General features: G+C 42.0%; 1 protein-coding gene across 1 annotated transcript in view; it reads left to right on the top strand.

The window, feature by feature from the left end:
- The first annotated feature begins 9,238 nt into the window (after positions 1-9,238).
- Positions 9,239-21,991, top strand: part of LOC126456303 (alpha-amylase-like) — a 66,655-nt gene continuing 53,902 nt past the window's right edge. Inside the window, exon 1 of the mRNA XM_050092053.1 lies at positions 9,239-9,302. Coding sequence (XP_049948010.1) covers positions 9,239-9,302 — 64 coding nt within the window. The remainder of the gene's footprint in view (positions 9,303-21,991) is intronic.

Raw genomic sequence — 21,991 nt, 5'->3', positions numbered from 1 at the left:
ACTTACGTCGGGTCTAAGGCTTCGCACCTACGTACAAAGTTATGTATGCCTCTGTATATATTTATGCACCAGTAAACCACTTTTACTTACTTGCAGTACCGACGTGTTTTACCTTTTATTGCTCCTACTCACTTCCTTCATTCGGCCAACCTTTCAGTTTTCGGGAGCAAACCCACACGCCGCCTTCCAGGCGGCATACAATACAGAGCTATATGGGACTTAACATCTGAGGTTATCAGTCCACTAGGCTTAGAACTACTTAAACCAACTAACCTAAGGACATCACACACTTCTATGTCCGAGGCAGGATTCGAACCTGCGACCGTATCAGAAGCGCGGTTCCGGGCTGCGGCGCCTAGAACCGCTCGGCTACAACGACCGGCGGAGGACTTAAACCTCCGGCGGGAGGGGCTGCGCAATCCGTGTCATGTCACGTTAAACCGCGTGGCCACTCCACACCGTCCACGCTAACACATCACTCCACGACTATCTTGTTGCACATGCTGGACACAGCGTTGGAGGCATTCAGTATTACCAGATTGTCTCCAATCACGTCTGTGACAATCAGGGCATAAAAAAATCCTACTTTCGTCAGTATACAACATCCGAATCCAATCCTCAGGTGCCTATTCTGCACCATTTATTGCCAATCTGTAACGCAGACCATGGCATTATTGTGTTCGACGTAGTGCTCGCCGTGGTCGTCGGGAATTTAGATTCGCATCATGCAATCGTCTAACAGTCCGATGCTATAAATGGCGACTTGTTGCCTCTTCGAGCACCGAATTCAGTTCTGAAGTATTCAACCCATAGATGCCTTGTGTCAAAAGCTGTAGATATCGATCATCCTGTCCATCTGTCGAACGTGGACCGACTGTGTGATGTAAATCCTAAAATACTACCTGTTATTTGGAACAGTTTCATGTCCGCACTACATCACTTTAATTCTGGGAAACACGTCGAGCAAGTTACCTGGTTGACAAGCCTTCTGCGCGTAACGTGATGATGCGGACTTAAACACTGGTCACGGGTTTCCTTAATTCCCTTCGTCGCATGATGGGTGATCATGCTGCTGTCCCATAGACGTCTCTACTGCATCCTTCTTTTCAACTCAAAAGCTGTAATCGAAATGCTTTCTACCCGTAGGCAGCTGCGTTCTACCAGTAGGGAGCACTCACGCTGTGTGTACGTTTACAAACAACTCCAGGGGTGACTTTCCGATCGGTAGAGGAACAGTCACAATAGCAACCAATCTGAACGAATTGTCGATGTGATGCAACACTTGTGCTGATAGGCGTATAAGGCATGTGGAAATCTGGGTAACGTATCTAGACTGAGGCTCCTGTAAAATAGAAGAAAACGTTGTAAAATATAAATGTGTGAACTGCGCTCATGCAAAGACTGTTGGAGTTTCGATATGCTTGCATACTGCTCATCAGATCTGTATCATAAAAAAGAGAATTGCTTAAATTATATTACAAAGTGCAATGCCTTTAACAAGACCAATCACGGCGCATCTGATATTTGCGACACATCACAGTCAACTAACAAAGTAAGTCAAATACAGCAGCTGATGATTGCCACGTATCATAGCTAGCTAATCATTGTTCTGCACGGAGAAATAGACATGAAATAACTGAAAAGGCAAATATCATATGTGTTAAATGCCGTGTGCATTATTTTCGTTAATATACAACAAAATTTTGTTTCTCCATTGCTGCCTTTAACACGACCACGCGCCTCGCGCCCATACTGCGCACACACACTCGAAAAACTCCTCACTGTAGCCAAAAGCAGTAGCTGTCTGCCACACTAGTCGTGCTACAGTTCAAAGAGAGCCAACGGCGAAAGAAAGGGTACATCGCCCCTGGCTCAGTTGAGTGATAACTCTTATAACAGCTATAATTAAAACAAAATCTCTGAAAACTTGAATGTGAACGGTGAGGCAAAGATTTGAACTTCATTTGTATTCTACACTGTTTTAACGAATGTGTCGCTAATATGTGCTTACCGAGCGAAATGATTCTGTGGTAAGGCATTGGACTCCTACTCACAAGAACACTGATTCAAATCCCCTTCCGGACATCCAGTTTTATATTTTCCATGATTTCCTCATATATCATATAAAAGCCATGGGCGACTTCCTTCGCCTTCTTTCTCCAACATAAGCTTGTGCTAACGTCTCTAGTGACCTCATTGTCGAACCCTAACAGTATTTCCCTTGTGACATTTATTTCACGTCCACAAATTTGAGCACATTTCATCTGGGTAGAACAGTGTTATAAGAAACAATTTAATGATTACGCTTCATTAAAGAAATAATAAACACTTAGGATCAAATGATGAATGGCATTATTAATCCATTAAAGATCGGACAGAAGAGAAATTCTCCTCTGGCGGTGGCTGGTGCTCCACAAAACTCTGAAGCGAAGGCTTGGCTGCATGAAGCCCGTTTTGTCGCCTGTACTGATAGTTATCGGTGTAGGAGAAAGTTTTTAACGGCCTTCCGTCAGGTCACAGGCCGCAAGTGGCTGTTTCAGACGCCTGGCCCCCATCAAACGCTCGTTGACTCCGGCCCTGTCGTTGTCACGCATCGGCTTCAATGAATGTTAAGCAGCAAACTCGCTGCTCTCCAGAATTTTCCTCACTAAAGAGGTTGCTGCAGATGATTTGTATGCTAACGTACTTTTCAGACGGATGGTTGGTCTTATTAAATAATACTCAAAGTATGAAAAGCCGTTAAATACAGCAGTTCCTTATGCACCATTCAATTACATCTACATACGTACTCCGCAAGTCAGGGTACAGAGTATGGCGGAGGTACCTCATACCAGTGTTATCAACTTCCTGTCTTAATGCATTGGCGTATTCAGAAAGGGCAAATGGTTCTGCACGTGTGCTCATCTCTCTTATCTCCTTCTCGTAATCCCTAAGCCACGTTTATGGTGGTGGCAGCATAATGGTGTACAGTCTTATTCGAATGCATGTTCTCTCAACTTTCCTGACACAGTTTAGAGAGACCTAAGGCGGCTTTCTTTTAAGAATTCCCATTTAAGCTTCTAGAGCATTTTTATTACAAATTACTGCCCGGCTGCACCCCTGAGTGCACCATCTGATCAAAAGTATCCGTATACCTGAATGAGATTTTCACTCTGCAGCGGAGTATGCATTGATAAAACTTCCTGGCTGATTAAAACTCTGTGCCGGACCGAGACTCGAACACGGGACCTTTGCCTGTCTGGGGAAAGTGCTCTAGTGCTCTCTATGGTAGGAGACGAGGTACTGGCAGAAGTGAAACAGCGAGGACGGGGCGTGAGTCGCGCTTGGGTAACTCAGTTGGTAGAGCACTTGCCCGCGAAAGGCAAAAGTTCCGGTTTCTGGTCTCGGTGCGGCAGACAGTTTTAATCTGCCAGGAAGTTTCATCTGTACACCTGTTATTGGCCGTTAATGTGAGGCGTGTCCATCCTTCGCCCTGATAACGGTTCAAACACTACTGCGTACACTTTTATTGAGGTGCGTGAATGTGTGGGGAAGAATGGCAGCCCATTCTTCCTGAAGAGCAGAACCAAGAGAAGATAGTAATATCAGATGCTGGGGCGTACAGCGATACCTCTATCACATTCCAGCTATTGCTAACTAAATACATTTAACAAAAAAAAAATCAGGCTGAAAACGCCACTTTAAAACGTGCACAGAGCTAACGATAAAAGACTGCCAGCACTAACCACTTTCCATCTGCATTTCACCTCCCAAATATTTCCCCCCTGAGGGTGAGAATTATGTGAAACATGCTCATGGGCAATGTAAATCTTCCGTTTCGGTTGAGAATCAAGTGGAAACAAGGAGATCACACATCTCTTTCTGTGACAGACAATATCCGATTCGCAATTTTCACTACGTCATTGGCACGCTATACCAGTACCATCCAATACAACATTAGTCTCAACGTTTAGCTAGTAAACAACTTGTATAGAATGTCTTTCACACTTGTAAGTTTAATACAGCTTCAGACTGATAGAAAATATGGGGATGCGCTATTACTTGGTTTATCTGAATTACGTCCTGAGTTCCCGTTTATAAACGTCTATGAATGTGAATAATAGTTGATGGCAAAGATACCAACTGATGTCACTAGTACGATTATTTCCATGATGGTTTTTGAAGGTTTGTTTCGTATTTTATCTTTTCCGGATGGTACACATTCGATTTTTATCATTTTTTGCCTTAAAACATTCCGTAATGCGTACCAGACTTCTATTAACATTCTCTTCCACGGGGTTGCCAGAGTGATGTAAGCCTTTCACTTTAATGGCGCTCCGGCAGCTTGGGTGTCTATTTCATTGCTAGACATTTCCGCAATAGAAAAATTTGAAGCGGTCAACGGAAATCAAACCAAGTACTTCTGAGCAATAACAATGAAACTACAGGGACGATGTACTTTGCGCAAAAAATTACGGATACATATACTACAAATGCAACTTGCAAACTTAAGAGAACGAGTAACACAATTTATGTTCAAATTACGTATGTCTATAGTACTAAGCACCTTCAGTTGAGTTTCAAGATTTATAATGAACGCAAATGATGGGCGAGTATCGATGAACAGTCGCTGGATATCCGTAAAGGCTTTTACATTACATAACACGCAAGGAGACACATATTTGCATTATCTTAAAGTCAGATAAATGCAGTGAAAAATAATTAACTGTCACTTTTTCGCAGAGGAGATTGTGGAAATTTTGGAAAACAAAGGAGAATGTGGAAAATGTCTGAAGCCTAGTAGAGATTCAATTTAGCGTGACAAACAAGTTACGCAACACATCTGCTCTTGGCATGAGAAGTAAACTACTTAAGTTGGAGATACCGATAAGACTCAGATTCCTGTATCAGTAACTGCAGCACAAAATAAGAAAAAAAAAAGAAAATCTGCGATTCATCGATTGCACAATGTCTCCGACATCGACTCGGGACGATGATATTGATTAGATCTTAAGATTGTTTCAGTGTCCATAAACCATTCCCGCTTTCCTGATTACAGCCTCGAAGATAACACGCGTAAGAACAATTACAGCTAGCTTATTTCCCAAAGAGACAGGAAAGTGTCATTTATTGCTCAAACTAAAACGCCGCAAGAAGTGCCTATTACTTTACTATTCGCTAGTACTGAACGAAATTCGAGTTAAATACGAATTACAGTGTTTCAGAGAAAGAATTAATTAAGCTTACGAGTAAAAGAACATCACACTCTCTCCATTAGAGGTGGGTGAAGCCACTGCGCTCTGCTACCTGAAGGAATGTATGTCTTGTTCTCAAAGGAAACAGGCGTTGAACCTGTCTCCAAGGAATGCCTGTTCTACTCGATCTGCAACTGGAACATTGCCACAAGTCAGTAGTTAACCAATGAAGCATAATCATGTTGTGTCAAGCATATGGAATACGTGGAAATGAAAGGACCTCTTTTAATATGCGAATCCGGTCATGAGTTGTACTGCCGGAACGCATCTCCTGAAATATATTGAATGTAAGGTAGCGCTTCGTGGTTTGCGTGTTATGTCATGTAGCTGCTGAGACTTTAACGGTACCCTTGGGCATCCAGGATGGCAGAAGTATTTAATGACAAACCAGATCGTCACGTTAATTTTTTGTCTTTTTATAAAGTTATTCAGTCGTCTTACTAACCTGATGGCGCCCGGCACCCTCTAACAAATTTCCGTAGCTTGAAATCAAAATACCTACAACACCTGAAAATCCCTATAATCTGTTGTGCATAGTGCAATTTTTGTAAGTTTTTACCTCAACCGTCTTCCCAGTTATCACTCCTTCCACCATACAATTAACTGCGTGGTTGAGATAGCTCTTGGCTGTCTTTTCTTGTGGAGAGAGTTCCCGACGGACTTTTTCCTTATCTCTTCTTTATACTATCCATTCATTTCATGTATTACCTGTTTTCAACTATCAGTGCTCCACTTTCCACCAGAGGAGCTCGTTTCGTTTTTATATGAAGCTAAACTTCAGATGTACATTTACAGAAATATATTTCTAAATTCCAAGTTAATATGTGACATCAACAGGAAACCGCCTAGGTCAATCTAGTTCTGATATATTCCTCGCTTCGTCCATTCAAAATAATGTTACGTTAAAGACAGGGAATACTTCAGCTTCTGCGCTTTTACTGCATTTAATGATAAACAGTTGGCTATTCTTCTTTGACAACTCATCATAATATTTCTGTGCGTTTTGTTTGACCATAATCTATTCTATTCGGTAATTCCGTTTAGCCTGCCCTTACTCTCAGGTGGAAAGGCTTCAACATTAGTATTTAGTAATTCATGCTTTTATCCTGTCAAGAGCATTTCTTTCGCTTTTCACAAGTTTATATTCAACAACAATGGGGATGGTCTGAAACTCTGTGTTACTTTCTTCTTAACATGAGATTGTCTTTCATGATGCCCTGTTATTACTCTGTAAAAAATGGTTCAAATGGCTCTGAGCTCTATGGGACTCAACATCTTAGGTTAGAAGTCCCCTAGAACTTAGAACTACTTAAAGCCAACTAACCTAAGGACATCACACACACCCATGCCCGAGGCAGGATTCGAACCTGCGACCGTAGCAGTTCCGCGATTCCGGACTGCAGCGCCAGAACCGCTAGACCACCGCGGCCGGCTATTACTCTGACTTGCGTCTTGTAAATATAGCAGACTGTTAGTCTGTCTCTGTACTTTTTTTCATCGATCAATCAATATTTCGGCTAACGGATGCTGGCCTACAGTTCAGAGGATTTCTTTGTCGTTGTTGTGGTATTAATTTGCCCTGTAATCAGAGAGAAGAAGGTGCAACTCGTAAAATCACTCCACTACGTCGTGTACGTATATTGCGATTAACAGTGTCTCGACTTTAAAAGAACGCTATTCTATGCCATAGTTACATATTTAGTGCTGTGTGCTACGAAATGGTAAGGCCACGTTAGATGTCTCTTTGACAGTGTTGTTTAAGGGCACATCCAGCACCTGAATAACATCGTCTCCCGAAAGTCACACTGGAGGTACTTACCAATCTGTCAGAACAATGGTGACATGCCCAGATAAAAGTTTTATCTGTGCGAGAGCCAGGCCTGCTACACGCCGGCTGCGCGTGGCGGTGATTACCGAGGTCGCAGGCACGCTCCACTACGCTGATAACAGGTGCGCACCTGTGCAAATAACTGTTGGGTGTCAGCAGGTGGTGCCCAATCAACTGCTCGACTGCAGGCGAGCCTTCGTCCTTGCACAATTTTCTCACGGCTACTTGACAACGGCCGCTTTAGCCAGCAGCTATTTTCAGCTAGTAACTCCTTGATGGAGAAACGATTAAAAAGTAGCAGCTACCTTGGGAAAACTGAACCTGAGCCGGCCGATGTGGCCGAGCGGTTCTAGGCGCTGCAGTTTGGAACCGCGCGACCGCTACGGTCGCAGGTTCGAATCCTGTCTCGGGTATGGATGTGTGTGATGTCCTTAGGTTAGTTAGGTTTAAGTAGTGCTATGTCTAGGGGACTGATGACCTCAGATGTTAAGTCCCATATTGCTCAGAGCTATTTTCAACTGAACCTGAGCTGAGGGTCGGTTACTGTGTTTAATGGGCAATTTTAAAACTGCTTACAATGTCCACGGATGTACTGCACCACGTTCGTTGACCAAATAGACTGGCTGTATGTCAGCTGCAGGATGAGCAGGGCGGAGGCAGTGAACGCGATAATTTACGTTCTGAACTGCTGTTGCACTGAATTTGGTTTGCGGACAGATTGCAAGCAATTTGAAAGCCTAACCGAGCCTACGCTTTCTCTTAACATCGTTCAATATGCAATTTATTGCGTGTCACCATGGGATATCGCAATAATTGATAAATCTAAAACCACTCCAGGATTAGATCATAAGCCTCTTTCAGATCGCCGTCTGCTGCTTACAAGGCAGTGTGAGGAGCGATCTGTGATCGTGGGACATGTGAACAGCGTTTCGTCAGTCCTTCCAGCCGTATTGCCAGTAGACGTACCCTGGTGATGCCGCTGCTTCTGTATTCTAACAAGTCGTCCGTGTGATTGGAACCGTTCCAGACCTCCCTGTCTCACAAAGGTCAAAGTAGTAATGGTAACGAACAGAGTCCGTCCGCACCAAAGGCAGCGACGCTGACCTTTGTTTTTTACCTATCTTGCAAGCTAGTCCGCTGTGCGTTATGCTATAGCTTTTTTGTTTGTTTTATTTCTTTCATTTTGGTTTTCTTTCCTCTTCTCTAGGCTCCTTACCACCCGTTACAGCCCATCCTTTCGTTCTATATCAATGTCTTCTTTGGAGAGCTTCTCCGTTATAATTTACTCAAAGAAAAGACGTGATGTACTGTAGTACTTCTCCTTTTAATTTTCTGTTTTCTTTTAGAAATGGTGTTAGTAAAGGAAAGGAGTACTTCCTCGTGAGGTAAAGCAGTAATTTAAATGTAACGTGTTCCACTAAAATGAAAATCAGTTATCGTGTTTGACTTGCAACGTTGTCTTAAACTAAAATAAAAATTTCACTGCTTCATAGTTGGTAAGTTAAAACGATTTTCTTCTCCATTAAGACAATAACCTCTTCTTAATCACAAAAAGTTTAAAGGAAAAGAAAATGAGGAAAGAAAATGTGAAGATAATGTCCTCTAGACGAGTTGAGTTTGATGGCTACATTTTTTGTTAGAAACTCAGTGCAAGTGGTTAAAACGTTATAAGAATAGCAACTGCACATTATAAATGAGTCTTCTAGCGAATGTATAAATATTAGGTACCACCTTTTTCTGTTTTTCGGTTATTAAACGGAAAAGACTTTTTGAGTTAGTCGGTTTTCGGTAGGAATTAAAAGTAATCTCTCTGCTTTTGGGAAATAGTTGAAAGGTGAGAGTCTTTAGAATGTTAGGATTACCAACAAAATTTGTCCTCGTTGTCTGTTCCGTATGACCGCCTACGAAGGCGGAGATAATTGCTTCTGTCCATGACCATAAACTACTCTGAATCAAAAGTATTTGTACTAAAATGTATAAACGCCTTCGTCTGTAACAATATGTACTCACATTCTTTGTATTCGAATAGTACTACATAGTGGTGATGTGTAATTCGAGATCGCAATCATAACGATGGAGAGTACAAGTATACCAAAAGTACATTCGTGTTACAATGTGTTCACCGTAAAGATGGCGGTTCTTCGTCTAACAGCAGTACCTGATTACACGCTTAACCATGTATGAAGTTATACTATCATCTAATCTGATTTACAGAGCATTCCGTGGCATCATCCTGTCAGGTGAGGCTCGAAATGTCAAGTATCTAACTCTATTTCGGAAATGGGACAGAACGTCCAGAGGGAGTAGCAAAGCCTGTATTTTAAAACTGACGTAATTTTAGTGGACACTGAGCGCTAGATGGTAGTCCACGTTGGTAGGAGGAACTGGCCGTTAGCCTACCTCGCGTCTTGATTATTTAAAAAAATGAATATATCTCATTTGACATCATACATAAATCAGATGCTGTCAAATGCGACGTATTTTTATCCCTATCAACTACCAGTGAAATTATTAAGGGTGGACGAAGGAAAGAGTATCGTGACCTAGCGTGAAATGAATAACGTTGAAGTGTTACTATCCTTTGTGGTACAAGTGTCGTCTGAACTCCATACGGCAATGAAACAATCCAGTAATGAACGGTACCACTCCTAAGCACATTAAAAATATCTACCTCTTTTTAGTCACAATTTTCTATTGGGTAAATCAGATGTAGAGCTTTCCAACGGATGCAGTGCATGATTACATGTTGACACCTGTCGTACGCGGTCATTGTCACCCGTTTTGAAAAAATCGGATGAATCAGCGAAAAACATTGCAATCAAAAACATGCAATAGAGTCCAGATACAAAATCAAACCTCAAAACTGTTTATTACAGCTCACATGGATTTAAGGATGGCTACTTAAACACTATCCCTAAAATCTGTGGAAAAGCGACAGAGGTTTCTTTCACAGATATTGTCTTCAGAATTCCTGGAATTGTGAATAAAGACTGTTTCACTTCCATTCGCTAAGTTTTTGGCATAGTAGCGACATTACTAGGCTACGTACGGGTATGTAACATCCTCGTAAGAAGCAGCCAGTGTACGATTCGTATCTGTTTCGTTGCTCGCTGAAATGTGTTATGCGGTAGTGACTTGAGAAAACTAAAGTAATTCATATCGATACCTGATGTCTTTATAAGTCAGTAGACCGTGACTGTCAAATTCACAGTTGCTTGTCAGCCGGACGTTACATGTGGAAGCACCCGTGCATTTCCTGAAGATGTGGGTTTATCCTGCTGTCTCTTTCACGACACTATCTACATGCACAGGCGTCCAACTGTTTTCAATGGCGCCAGTCTTCTTATACACGGTAGAGACTTCCAAACAATTGAAACTCAGTGTGATGAAACAGTTAATGAAGGTTTTCTATGTATGGAGAGGAATGCACACATTGAAGATGATGCTTTTTAGTTCAATTCTTAAGCATTTCTGTGAGAGCGAGACATCAGACTATTAACATCGAGACGTCGTATGACGCTGACGGTTAGGAGGTCCTTACCAGTAGGTTAATCGGCCTGACTGGTCGTCATTTTTCGCGTACACTGGCACCACACCTTTTCAAGAATGCGTGTAGGGTGCTTGGATGTAACTGTTCAAATGAACTGGTAAATGTGCCACAGAACGTTGCTACGGAAGTAGCAGACATATTGTAGGTGTTGCCAGGCGCACACCTCCCGGTAACAAAGTCGTCCACACCTGAGTAAACGCATGATGCCACTGGCTACGACCCAATCGAGAGCTTCCTCCATGACGCGCCCTCACGCCATCATTGTCTGCACGCTGTAGATTTCAACTAACCTCAAACAGTAGTGGATAATTCATTCAATGATGAAAAATTTTAGTTACCTTGGTAAAATGAAAGTTGAATGTAAAACAAAACATATAAATAATGTAATGAGTAAGACAGATGCCACGTTAGTCAGCTTAGGTTTTTTAATCCTCTCACATATTTACTGGAAGCTGTCTCAGGCTACTACCACATAAATCGCTCTACTAAAAAATTTACATTGAAAATCGCCAGAGTTATAGTGAAAGATATTTGCCGTTGTGTACCCTTGATCACTACAAGGTGCGCCATATAACGGGCACCGGAAGAGCTAAGTTCGATCGCTTTAACAATGGACCATTGAAATTATCCAGCATGCCCGTCAACTCATTGCCTTCCTTCGTATTTCGGCCAAGTGAACTGCTATACTGTGTGTCATTAGCCTCTCAGTAATCATCCACGACAGATACCATCATAAGACCAGCATGGTAAAATTTTTATGGTCGACGTACCCAACTAAGAAAACGGGTCTCACTTTGTTATTATCTTGCTGTATACGTATAATGAGTATAGTAAGTATGTAGCCTCTCTAATTGTGATTCCGAAGAACATACCTATTAAATAACAATATTTTATTCTTATCGTCCTACGGCAGAAAATATTGTAATAGTAAATATTGTGATATAAAAAATTAAACACTTTAGTCTTTCTGTTTGAAATACTGTATTACAAACGTATCTAATATCTCTTTTGAAGGGGTGGTTATTTCTTCATCCAGTGAGCCTACTATGCTGTTGTTATCTCCTGTTAAGAAACTGATGCCTATAGATACGGTGTCTTTTCCATTGCTCCTCACCTCACTGTAAAGCAAAATCGTGCCAGTGAGCTCAAATAATTTGCAATCGGCGTTAGCTCCAAGACCTCACAAGTGAGCGACTGAAACCGTTGGCTACCACCCGCAGCGTTGGATACCACAAACAGTGACTTATTACCGCGGATAACTCATAAACTACGGGCTAAAAGATACGTTCTTCAACAAAAAATATCACCCCCCACCCCCACGAATCATGGACTTTGCCGTTGGTGGGGAGGCTTGCATGCCTCAACGATAGAGATAGCCGTACCGTAGGTGCAACCACAACGGAGGGGTATCTGTTGAGAGGACAGACAAACGTATGGTTCTTGAAGAGGGGCAGCAGCCTTTTCAGTAGTTGCAGGGGAAACAGTCTGGATGATTGACTGATCGGCCTTGTAACACTAACCAAAACGGTCTTGCTGTTGTGGTACTGAGAACGGCTGAAAGCACGGGAAAACTACAGCCGTAATTTTTCCAGAGGGCATGCAGCTTTGATGTATGATTAAAAGATGATGGCGTCCTCTTGGGTAAAATATTCCGGAAGTAAAATAGTCCCCAATTCGGATCTCCGGGCGGGGACTACACAACAGGACGTCGTTATCAGGAGAAAGAAAACTGGCGTTCTACGGATCGGAGCGTGGAACGTCAGATCCCTTAATCAGGCAGATAGATTTAAAAATTTGAACAGGGAATTGGATAGGTTAAAGTTGGATATAGTGAGAATTATTGAAGTTCGGTGGCAGTAGGAACAAGACTTTTGGTCAGGTGAATACAGGGTTATAAATACAAAATCAAATAGGTGTAATGCAGGAGTAGGTTTAATAATGAATAAAAAAATAGGAGTGCGGGTAAGCTACTACAAACAGCATAGTGAACGCATTATTGTGGCCAAGATAGATACGAAGCCCACGCCTACTACAGTATTACAAGTTTATGTGCCAACTAGCTCTGCAGATGATGAAGAAATTGATGAAATGTATGATGAGGTAAAAGAAATTAATCAGGTAGTGAAGGGAAACGAAAATTTAATAGTCATGGGTGACTGGAATTCAACAGCAGGAAAAGGAAGAGAAGGAAACATAGTAGGAGATATGGATTAGGGCTAAGAAATGAAAGAGGAAGCCGCCTGGTAGAATTTTGCACAGAGCATAACTTTAATCATACCTAACTCTTGGTTCAAAAATCATGAATGAAGGTTGTATACATGGAAGAACCGTGGAGATACTAGAAGGTATCAGATTATATTATGGTAAGACAGAGATTTAGGAACCAGGTTTTAAATTGTAAGACATTTCCAGGGGCAGATGTGGACTCTGACCACAATCTATTGGTTATGAACTGTAGATTAAAACTGAAGAAACCGCAAAAAGGTGGGAATTTAAAGAGATGGGACCTGGATAAACTGTAAGAACCAGAGGTTGTACAGAGTTTCAGGGAGAGCATAAGGGAACAATTGACAGGAGTGGGGGAATGAAGTACAGTAGAAGAAGAATGGGTAGCTTTGAGGGATGAAATAGTGAAGGCAGCAGAGGAGCAAGTAGGTAAAAAGACGAGGGCTAGTAGAAATCCTTGGGTAACAGAAGAGATACTGAATTTAACTGATGAAAGGAGAAAATACATAAATGCAACAAATGAAGCAGGCAAAAAGGAATACAAACGTCTCAAAAATGAGATCGACAGGAAGTGCAAAATGGCTAAGCAGGCATGGATAGAAGACAAATCTAAGGATGTACTGCCTACAGGAAAATTAAAGAGACCTTTGGAGAAAAGAGAACTACTTGCATGAATATCAAGAGCTCAGATGGAAACCCAGATCTAAGCAAAGAAGGGAAAGCAGAAAGGTGGAAGGAGTATATAGAGGGTCTATACAGGGGCGATGTTGTAGAGGACAATATTATGGAAATGGAAGAGGATGTAGATGAAGATGAAATGGGAGATATGATACTGCGTGAAGAGTCTGACAGAGCACTGAAAGACCTAAGTCGAAACAAGGTTCCGGGAGTAGACAACGTTCGATTAGAACTACTGACAGCCTTGGGAGAGTCAGTCCTGACTCTACCATCTGATGAGCAAGATGTATGAGACAGGCGAAATTCCCTCAGACTTCAAGAAGAATGTAATAATTCCAATCCCAAAGAAAGCAGGTGTTGACAGATGTGAAAATTACCGGACTATCAGTTTAATAAGTCTCAGCTGCAAACTACTAACACGGATTCGTTACAGACGAATGGAAAAACTGAAAGAAGCCGACCTCGGGGAAGAACAGTTTGGATTCCTTAGAAATGTTGGAACACGTGAGGCAATACTGACCCTACGACTTATCTTGGAAGAAAGATTGAGGAAAGGCAAACCTACATTTCTAGCATTTGTAGACTTAGAGAAAGCTTTTGACAATGTTGACTGGAATACTCTCTTTCAAATTCTGATGGTGGCAGGGGTAAGATACAGGGAGCGAAAGGCTATTTACAATTTGTACAGAAACCAGATGGCAGTTATAAGAGTCGAGGGACATGGAAGGGAAGCAGTGGTTGGGAAGGGAGTGAGACAGGGTTGTAGCCTCTCCCCGATGTTATTCAATCTGTATATTGAGCAAGCAGTAAAGGAAACAAAAGAAATTTCGGTGTAGGCATTAAAATCTATGGAGAAGAAATAAAAACATTGAGGTTCTCCGATGACATTGTAATTCTGTCAGAGACAGCAAAGGACTTGCAAGAGCATTTGAACGGAATGGACAGTGTCTTGAAAGGAGGGTATAAGATGAACATCAACAAAAGCAAAACGAGGATAATGGAATGTAGTGGAATTAAGTCGGGTGATGCTGAGGGAATTGGATTAGGAAATGAGACACTTCAAGTAGTAAAGGAGCTTGGGGAGCAAAATAACTGATAGTGGTTGAAGTAGAGAGGATATAAAATGTAGACTGGCAATGGCAAGGAAAGCGTTTCTGAAGAAGAGAAATTTGTTAACATCGAGTATTGATTTAAGTGTTAGGAAGTCGTTTCTGAAAGTATTTGTATGGAGTGTAGCCATGTATGGAAGTGAAACATGGACGATAAATAGTTTGGACAAGAAGAGAATAGAAGCTTTCGAAATGTGGTGCTACAGAAGAATGCTGAAGATTAGATGGGTAGATCACATAACTAGGGAGGAGGTATTGGATAGAATTGGGGAGAAGAGGAGTTTGTGGCACAACTTGACTAGAAGAAGGGATCGGTTTGTAGGACATGTTCTGAGGCATCAAGGAATCACCAATTTAGTATTGGAGGGCGGCATGGAGGGTAAAAATCGTAGAGGGAGACAGAGAGATGAATACACTAAGCAGGTTCAGAAGGATGTAGGCTGCAGTAGGTACTGGGAGATGAAGAAGCTTGCACTGGATAGAGTAGCATGGAGAGCTGCATCAAACCAGTCTCAGGACTGAAGACCACAACAACAACAGCAACAAGAAAAAATTACCCTCTCTGAGACTTATCACGCCACAAAGTTCCTCACTGATGTCCTGAAACACCTTAAAGATATAATTCCTACACATTTCGGTCTTCAATGGGCATCACTGAATTCTTGGATTCATATTTGTCAAGAAACAAAGCTATTCATCTCAGATTGTCAGAAATTAGACTTAATAGAATTTAGGAGTTAAATATAGGAGTTCGATCTTGCGTATAGCCTATTTATTCTTTCATAAACATTTTTATCCCTGCCATAATAGGGCTCCGAATTTCGTATGATTGTAGTACATCCTTAGATGTAGCGAAATGCTACTGTAGTATGATACTCTGTTCAAGCGTTTCCTAGAAATCAATATTCAAATATTTACACCGTACTGAATAAAATAACAGAGAGCAGCAGCATTAGCGCAACAAGCTGAGGCGGCAGATAAGAAGTGTGCCTGTACTGTATTCGAGTTTCGTAATTTATTTATCTTTTTCTAATTTTCCACAACATTATTTTAACCCTACAACGGAAATGAATAAATTAATAATAATAACGGTAATATTAGTGGTCCATTCTAGGTGAGGTATAACCAGGAAAGGTGATGTAATGAACTTTTACTTGTACTTACAATTGCATTTGTGGTGGGTTTGCAGACTCACTGAATTTTAAAATGCATTTGAATCATGGACTGCGCTAATTATTTTAATTTTCGCCATTGTAATTTCGACTTTTAAACCAACTGCAACTGATTCGGGTGCTGAAAACATAGCAGTTGTTAACATTAGTAAAATAAGTGGAAATAATGTGAGACTATATGGCTCATGTCAGATTCGTCACATGCGCCATCGGTATATGAAGGAGAGAAATAACCTTCGAGAAACTGGATTCGTGGTTTCTACACATCTCAGTAACTTTTATCGATACATTAATTGGCGTATCATAGATGAAATCATACAGATTATGCCTGTTTAGAATAACGTATACCGTTCTTGTATTGCTTTTGGAACGCCTGCAGAAACCAGCTGTGGAACTGGCCGGCGTTGCCAGTTCGTCTACGTACTGTATTGAAGACCGCTCAGGTATGGTATTCAACAGGCTCGTAGAAATTTCAATCTCAGTTTCTCGGAAGCTATTAGAGGCTACATCGTAAGAGAGCTGCATTTGTTCATGTAAGTATCAACTACAGTCGTGCACAGCATGAGCAAACTCGTTGTCTCCTGGGTTTTATGCTTCCCTTGTAAGATACATTCAGCAGCTTTTATCTTTTTTGCATATTGTAAAACATTGGTCGAAAATACATCATTCAAGTCTACATTGCTTGCGACCATTGTTCATGCAATTTCTAGATTACATGAATAATAACAAGTTAATAATTCGAGGTGCGATTCTCTACAAAGCGCCCTTATACGTCGTGGTTGTCGTACGCCAGTCTTAGCTAATGTGCTCGAACCACAAGCGGCAGAGATAAGAAGAACACGTGGGGCATGTTTCTGTTCCTGGGAACCGCCTGAGTGCTTTAACCAATCAGATACCAGAGACGATTTGGCAGGCTTCGAGTGGCGGAGGCCTGTGGCGTGGTCTGACACCTCCTGTTTACTCGCCGACAAGAGGCGTGCCTGTTAATTAGAGTCCTTTGTGACGTAGTCTCACCTGCTCAAACTAACCGAGTGCATACACAGTTCCAGACGTATACTTCCTTGGGTACTGCTGGTTAGACCAGGAGGCGCCGATACATTTGACAGATTAATTTCTAAACTACTCGTAAAGAACAATTCGTCTTCAGGTGCTCCGATGCAGTGAAGCATTGATCGACACAGATGTTGGATAGACATTAGGTGTATGACATTTCGTACACTCGGAAAATCAAGTTGTTTTATAACAACATGGCTTTCTACAATGATATGGCAGTGGTGCGTGGCCAACATGAATAACAGGAGAGCTATTTATATTTAAGCGTAAACGTAAACACATCTACAAGGGATTTCTTTAAAATGTTTGGGCCGAAAGTGCCTTGTACCCCTTGAAAACTGATGAACAACTTGTTTACTAGTGTGCCTGTCACTGATATAACATCATCAGTTGCTTAGATGTGGATAGAGCTATGTACAGATTGCAAAACACGAGCTGTGGTTTTCTCTCCTCTGTGAGAGATTGTTGACGATGAAGACATTTCATACTGGGATTGACTCTGTTCCGACCATTTCCTTTCTCCACACCCTGCTGTGCCATAAACATGCTCACTTCCGTCACAAACTGTTTTGCTTTCTGATATTAACAGTCATCGACTTCTGCGTCCTTATGTATGATAAATGTAGCTTTAGGTCTGGATGAAAAGCCACATTGAGCCGTAAAATTTTCGATAAAAGAAACTGAAGCTTCGAAATTGTACAAGCCAATCATTTCATACGCTTCGAGTGCCCACATTGGCAGATACAAAAAAAATGGTTCAAATGGCTCTGAGCACTATGGGACTTAACTTGTGAGGTCATCAGTCCCCTAGAACTTAGAACTACTTAAACCTAACTAACCTATGGACACCACACACATCCATGCCCGAGGCAGGATTCGAACTTGCGACAGTAGCGGTCGCGCGGCTCCATACTGTAGTGCCTGGAACCACTGGGCCACTCCGGCCGGCGGCAGATACCAATAATGAACTGTAGATACATACGACCATCCTGCATCGAATTGCAATATTACATGCTTTTCTATAGTTCGTAATTGCTACAGTTTGTTTGCTTTGGAACGAGCTCCTGCTCGCCTTTTGCTACACAGATAATTTAGAATTAATCTGCATTCTGATTTACTTTTAATGCACTTATAGCGCCTCATTAGTTTGTTGTAGGAATAGTCTTCACCAATATCCTCTAGTACGCTGTCATCAATATCTTCTGACACACTGGGTCTCGTCTTTTTGGTGGAGATAGCTCATACCAATTTGACTGTATTATTCCTGTTGCTCTGGAGATGAACTGTCGTGTGCTGCGTGAAGAGGCACCCTCAGGTTCAGGTTTTTCCTGTCCTTCAAAATCAGTATATCTATACAGCTTAACGTCATGTATTTCATCATATTTCTCAATCATATTTCTACTCTGGCCTCCTAGATCGCCAGATTTATCCGTTTGTGATTTTTCCTTGTGGGGCTACCTCAAGAGCAAAGTCTATACGACTCGACCAAGAACCATGGATGAGTTAAAATAAAGAATTCGGGATGCGATTCACAGTATCCCAGCTGACATTTTGCAACGGTCAATGAGGAATCTCGACAGCAGATCTCACGAATGTACTCGTACAGGAGGACGCCATCTAAAGGGCGTAATTGTAAAAAAATGATAGATGCCATCAATGTTTTGTAAATGGCAAAGTTGTAAGGTTTCAATTATTATAAATGAAATTTCTTTCCTTCATCGCTTCTAGTTTTATTGGATTGTGGAAACGTCCCCTACTTTCTGTTTCATCATGTATGATGAATACGAGGTGCATTAGTCGCAGACCAGTCACTGTCCATCAAATTAATATAAAGTGAATGTGTGACGTAAAATGCTGCACGTAAGTACAGACCCGGCTACAGAACTTCTTGCAGACTGACACGGTAGCTATGAAATCCAGAACCTTCTTTCGTAAGGCAGCCAGCGCCTACCATTCTCCCTCACTTAATGCATGAACGTCAGATAAGAATAAGTTGCCTGCGCGTGCGTGGAGTGGGAGTAGCCGGAGCTCTCAGCCAATACGTAAGACCGCGACACGTGCCCGATTAACGCCTGGGCTAGCAAGGCTGAAAGGTGAGACGAGGCGAGCAGATGTGATAATTACCGATGACTCTCGCAGTTTCATGTCTGCGCACCAAATAATGGCGTCCAAGTGGCTCGTTACATTTGTAAATTCTCTATTGTGTCCACAATCAATCATTTCATCTGTTGCGGCGTGTGCTGTTCTGAACTTCCTGGACAGCTTTAAACTGCGTAGTGGATAGAGCTCAAACCCGTAATCTTATCTATCGTGTGAAATTCTCCTATCGAATACAAACATAAGAAATTAATAAATTACGTATAAAGTAAAGGGAAGTTCTGCGTTCTGGCCCCCGGCGGTGCAATTAGGTGGTCAGTACACCGCTCTTCCAGCAGTTTCCAGTCGGGTTTCTTGATCCTGGAACAAGTAGGTCGAGTAGCTGCTCAGGTGTCCTCACAAGGGTCTGTGCATCCCGTACCAGTCCTCCCACCAAGGAAAATCCCCTGACAGTACTACGAATCGAACCCGGGTCCCCCGCATGTCAATCAGCCACACTGACCATTCAGCTACGGAGGCGGTATACACAACATTTATAAAATACATTTATAATACGTTTATAAAAATATGACAACAATAATTTCTCGAATTTTATTTCGTTTTGCTGAATTACTTCTTAAAACAAGTTGCGGATAATGTGTGAAGTAGCTGTGACTGTTATTTTATTACCGACACTCATTTTTAAGGACGTCTGCTGTCTGGGGAGGGGGGGGGGAGAGTATAAACTTTTTAGATGCTACTATCAAAAATAGAAAAGGAACTCACACATTTATTGTTTTCCGGGAAGCAGTAACATCTTATGGGACGGTCTGCAATAACTCACTTTATTCCATGAGACATAAAAAGGCGTTTTTTAATGCTAAGATAGACACAATAATTCGCCTACATTGTCGATAAGAACTTTGATAGAGCTAAATATTTTGATACACAAAAACACAGTGAAACTGATTACATCAATGTGCTGATTTACGAAAAAGAATTGTCTCTTCCTGAACTCAGAGCGGGCATTCAAACTGTAAAGGTTTAAGGTGTCACACTTAGCAACTCTTCTGGTGAATGGATGGCCACATGCAGTAGCTACGTTTTCGCTGACCCTGGTGCTCATCAGGCTGTCCCCTGAGCAGACAGGTGTGTGGCGGCTCGCCTCTCATCTTCCGCGTGTCGGCCCGTAGGTCCGGTAATCCATTAGGAGGTCGGCCGGTCCCTCCAGTACACGCTACCTGATATACCTCTTAAGCCTCCCCCGCACCTCACCTGCCTCTGAAACAATTGAAACTTCGGTGAGTGGAGCTACTAAACACAACCTCAGCGCGGCACAGTGTAATTCTGTTGCTACCTTTTTACAATTACAGAAATTTGCAGTGAATGTTAACGTGGAACCATGGTACATTTTAATATAAAGTAACTTTCGCTTCATGGTTAATTTTAATTCACTTGCTCATAATCAACATGATTACGCAGCAAATACAAGCAAATCCTGGTTCAGACATTCTCATTAATTACCCATCAAATCAAATCATTTTGCCACTGAAATATTCACTTTAATAAATTATTTTCGGTGATCAATAACTCATCTGCCGATATGGATTTCAGTGAGGTGGGGGAAACTTAACGTTTCCTAGTTGCACGGTTCAAGTAACGTGTAGGGTGACACGAAAATCCAGTAACGTTTAAAAATTCAAAATTTCGCGGAATAATGTAACTGAATTGAAGTGCACAAAATGACCAACAAATGGCGCTCAGTATGACACAAAAGCAATAATTTGCATCAGAACTAATTTATAGCAAATACGACGACGTTCATGTTCTTTATAACAAAGACTGAAAATGTCGCCTGTCGGTCATCAACGTTTCCGATAGTGAAGGGAAAATGTTGTGAACAGTACTGCACAGAAAGTCAGCCGGTATTGTGAGAAACTGCCGTAGGATGTTGTCTTTTAGCATCCCCAGTGATGTAGACTTGCGACTTCAGGTAACCCCTCAACCAGTAATCAAACGGAATGAAATCTTGGTAACTGACTCCCTTTCTCACTACGTACAATTTTATACACGAATCTCATGCGGCATCACTGACGTGTTGCTATCTAGCGCCATCTGTTGGGTGGTATTTGCACTCCTCTCTCGTTTCAACGAAATCACTTGTCATTTCAGGCATGTGTGCTTCAGTTAGTGCATTTTCATATGTTAACGGACTTTTGGATCATACAGTACGTTCTAGGCAGCTGCTAGTAGACCGAAATACTCGCAACAAGATTTACAGTGTGTCCTTTGACCACGCAGAACACGATATGCCGCGTGGTCCAGGGCGGCTTGTCACGGTTCGCGCGGCTCCCCCCGCCGGAGGTTCGAGGTCTCCCTCGGGCATGGCTGTGTGTGTTGTCCTTAGCGTCAGTTAGTTGAAGATAGATTAAGCAGTGTGAAAGCGTAGGGACCGATGACCTCAGCAGTTTTGTCCCATAGAATCGTACCACGAATTATAAATTATTATAAAACACGAAATCCATTAATCGTCCTCGCGCCACACTCAAAAAGCACCTTTTGCGACACGCTATGATTCGCTACCCCTTTCAAAACACGTCATGAGCCAAAACGTAATGGTTTACCCTAAAGGCAAATTGAGTATCTCAGCGAGCGAGGTGGCGCAGTGGTTAGCGGAACTGGACTCCCTAAATCGCTCCGGGCAAATATGGTTCCCTTGATAGGGCGCGGCCGATTTCCTTCCCCATCCTTGACATAATCCGAGCTTCTGGTCCGTCTCAAATGACCTCGACGTCTATCTTCTTACGTCCTTTCCTTCCATATTCGATATCTCAGTAGCAAACTTATATCTTATACATCATATGGACAAAGCGTACAGAAACAAAACAACGAAGTGAGGCACCACAAAATAATAACAAGAATAACAATTTTTTAGGAATGTCACGAGTCATAATCCTCGGTAATGATGACAGCACTGCAATCTGAAACATTTAAAACGCAAACGTTATGCTTCTGTAATAAAGGATCGTCGCCAATGCGATTTTGCGACCAGCAAAGTTGAGCCT

This window comes from Schistocerca serialis, chromosome 2 (genome assembly GCF_023864345.2).
Source record: "Schistocerca serialis cubense isolate TAMUIC-IGC-003099 chromosome 2, iqSchSeri2.2, whole genome shotgun sequence".
Taxonomy (NCBI): Eukaryota; Metazoa; Arthropoda; class Insecta; order Orthoptera; family Acrididae; genus Schistocerca; species Schistocerca serialis.
Note: the sequence above shows the minus strand (reverse complement) of the source record. Positions and strands in the feature narration are given on the sequence as shown.